Below are 1,724 nucleotides of genomic sequence, written 5' to 3' on the forward strand. Positions count from 1 at the left end.
TCTGGAGACTTCGATTTCACTTTTCGGCATGAAAGAAATATGTACTCTACTTTCTTTTACACTAATATTTCATTAAATTTACAAGCAGGATTGCATTTATCTGAACTCTTGCTACGCAGGCGCACTGCTCATGGCAACGAACCGTTCATCACCCTGTACCCCTTCCAAGACTCGAGGTAAGGCTGTCACAACAACCCAACAACAACCAGTCCATAAATGCCAATTCAATAGTGACAATACAAAGCTGTTTCTTCAAATCGTCATTGCTGAAATGGAAGTTGGTAATCGACAACCGTGCGGATTGTCCATGACTGGATATAAGAACGTTGTGAGCAAATTTCTGGAAAAAAAACCGGCCTACTACATTCGGCCCAACAAATGAAAAACAAATTTGACAACTTGAAGAAAGATTGGGTAGCGTGGAAGAAGCTGGAGAACGCCAACCACGGCTTAACAAGGCTTGGGTACGACCATGAGACGGGTTTGTTCACTGCACCTGACCATTGGTGGGCCAAAATGCAAGCGGTATGTATTGCAACCATTTATTTTTCCCATTATTGTTGTACTAGTATTTGTGATTTGTGGTGCCATATGTTGTTCATGTTACTACTTGTACAAATCAAACCACTTCTTTAATATACCACTGATATCCAACGAGCTAATTGCGGCATGGTGAGTTTTATTATTTGTAACATTTTCATTAGTTGTTGCGACAATTTTTATTTATCATTTGTTGGGAAACCCACAACTTGCCATGTGTACACTTAATTCTATACTTACATTTATTGTTTTATAATTATAACATTTAATCATTTCTACTGTTTAGCCTCTTTTACTGTCATTGTTGCTACACTTTCAGGGCATCAAATACATTTCCAGCTTTACTTACATATGTGTTTTCTCCTGTCTTAGATGAACAATTGATGTGCTAAGTTCAAGACTAAGCCTCTAGAGCACTTGGACCTCATAGAGCGGGTGTACTCTGGCGCAACAACGACTGGGAAACATGCATGGACTCCAACTGAAGTGCACGATGATGCTGATGTTGCGACCAATGCCAACGAGAATAGCGGGATAGGACCTCTCAGTGCAGGCACACCACTACAGCTGGGCCATGACACTGTCGGGAAGAACGTGGCGGATAGTTCCCTCTTCGACGATGCTCCCCCACGGTCAATCGCGAACAGATCAGCCAACGTGAAATTTTGCTAGCGACCAGGGCCTGGTACTGTCGCTAGTAGAATGGACAACCTCGTGGAAGCAGTCAGCAAACAAAGCCGGGAGCTGAAAATTACGCAATATGTTGTCACTGGTAAAGGTGACAATACTGTGGGGGACTGTCTTGCAAGGCTTATGAGCATTCTTGGATTGGAGCCCAGTGGTAAGTTGTTCTCATTCGCATGCGGTATAATGGATTCATTCGATAATCGGGACATCATCATGGCCCTCCTCGTGAATTATATTGTGAACTGGTTGACACAGAAGCATGCCTGCATGCTGACTAATGTTAGTAGGGATCGTGAACAGGGGACACAGCTGTTCAGGAGTGACGGTGCTATTGACTTGGACTAGGCCTCTGTGGTTGGATTGTCATTTTAGTATTTACTATCATGGGACTGTAGTTTATTTTCAGTTATGTTTTTTTTTTTCTGTGGTGCACATGTGAAACTATTCGTATTTTTTTTTTTAAAAGGTTTGGACGTTTATTTATGATTGTTGGCTAC

The 1,724-nt window shown here is 42.1% G+C and overlaps 1 protein-coding gene across 1 annotated transcript; it reads left to right on the forward strand.

Annotated features, from left to right (window-relative positions):
- The first annotated feature begins 378 nt into the window (after positions 1–378).
- Positions 379–1,212, forward strand: LOC145803467 (uncharacterized). The gene is made up of 2 exons (XM_082896742.1): positions 379–525; positions 934–1,212. Exons 1-2 carry the CDS (start codon positions 379–381, stop codon positions 1,210–1,212), a joined length of 426 nt encoding a protein of 141 aa, XP_082752868.1.
- Positions 1,213–1,724: the final 512 nt, after the last annotated feature.

This window comes from Camellia sinensis, chromosome 12 (genome assembly GCF_055761805.1).
Source record: "Camellia sinensis isolate YWXY chromosome 12, ASM5576180v1, whole genome shotgun sequence".
Taxonomy (NCBI): domain Eukaryota; kingdom Viridiplantae; phylum Streptophyta; class Magnoliopsida; order Ericales; family Theaceae; genus Camellia; species Camellia sinensis.

Coding starts and splice junctions, on each gene's coding strand:
- LOC145803467 (XM_082896742.1), top strand. CDS start 379: ATGAAAAACAAATTTGACAACTTGAAGAAAGATTGGGTAGCGTGGAAG. Junction 526..933: donor GGTGGGCCAAAATGCAAGCG/GTATGTATTGCA, acceptor TGATGTGCTAAG/TTCAAGACTAAGCCTCTAGA.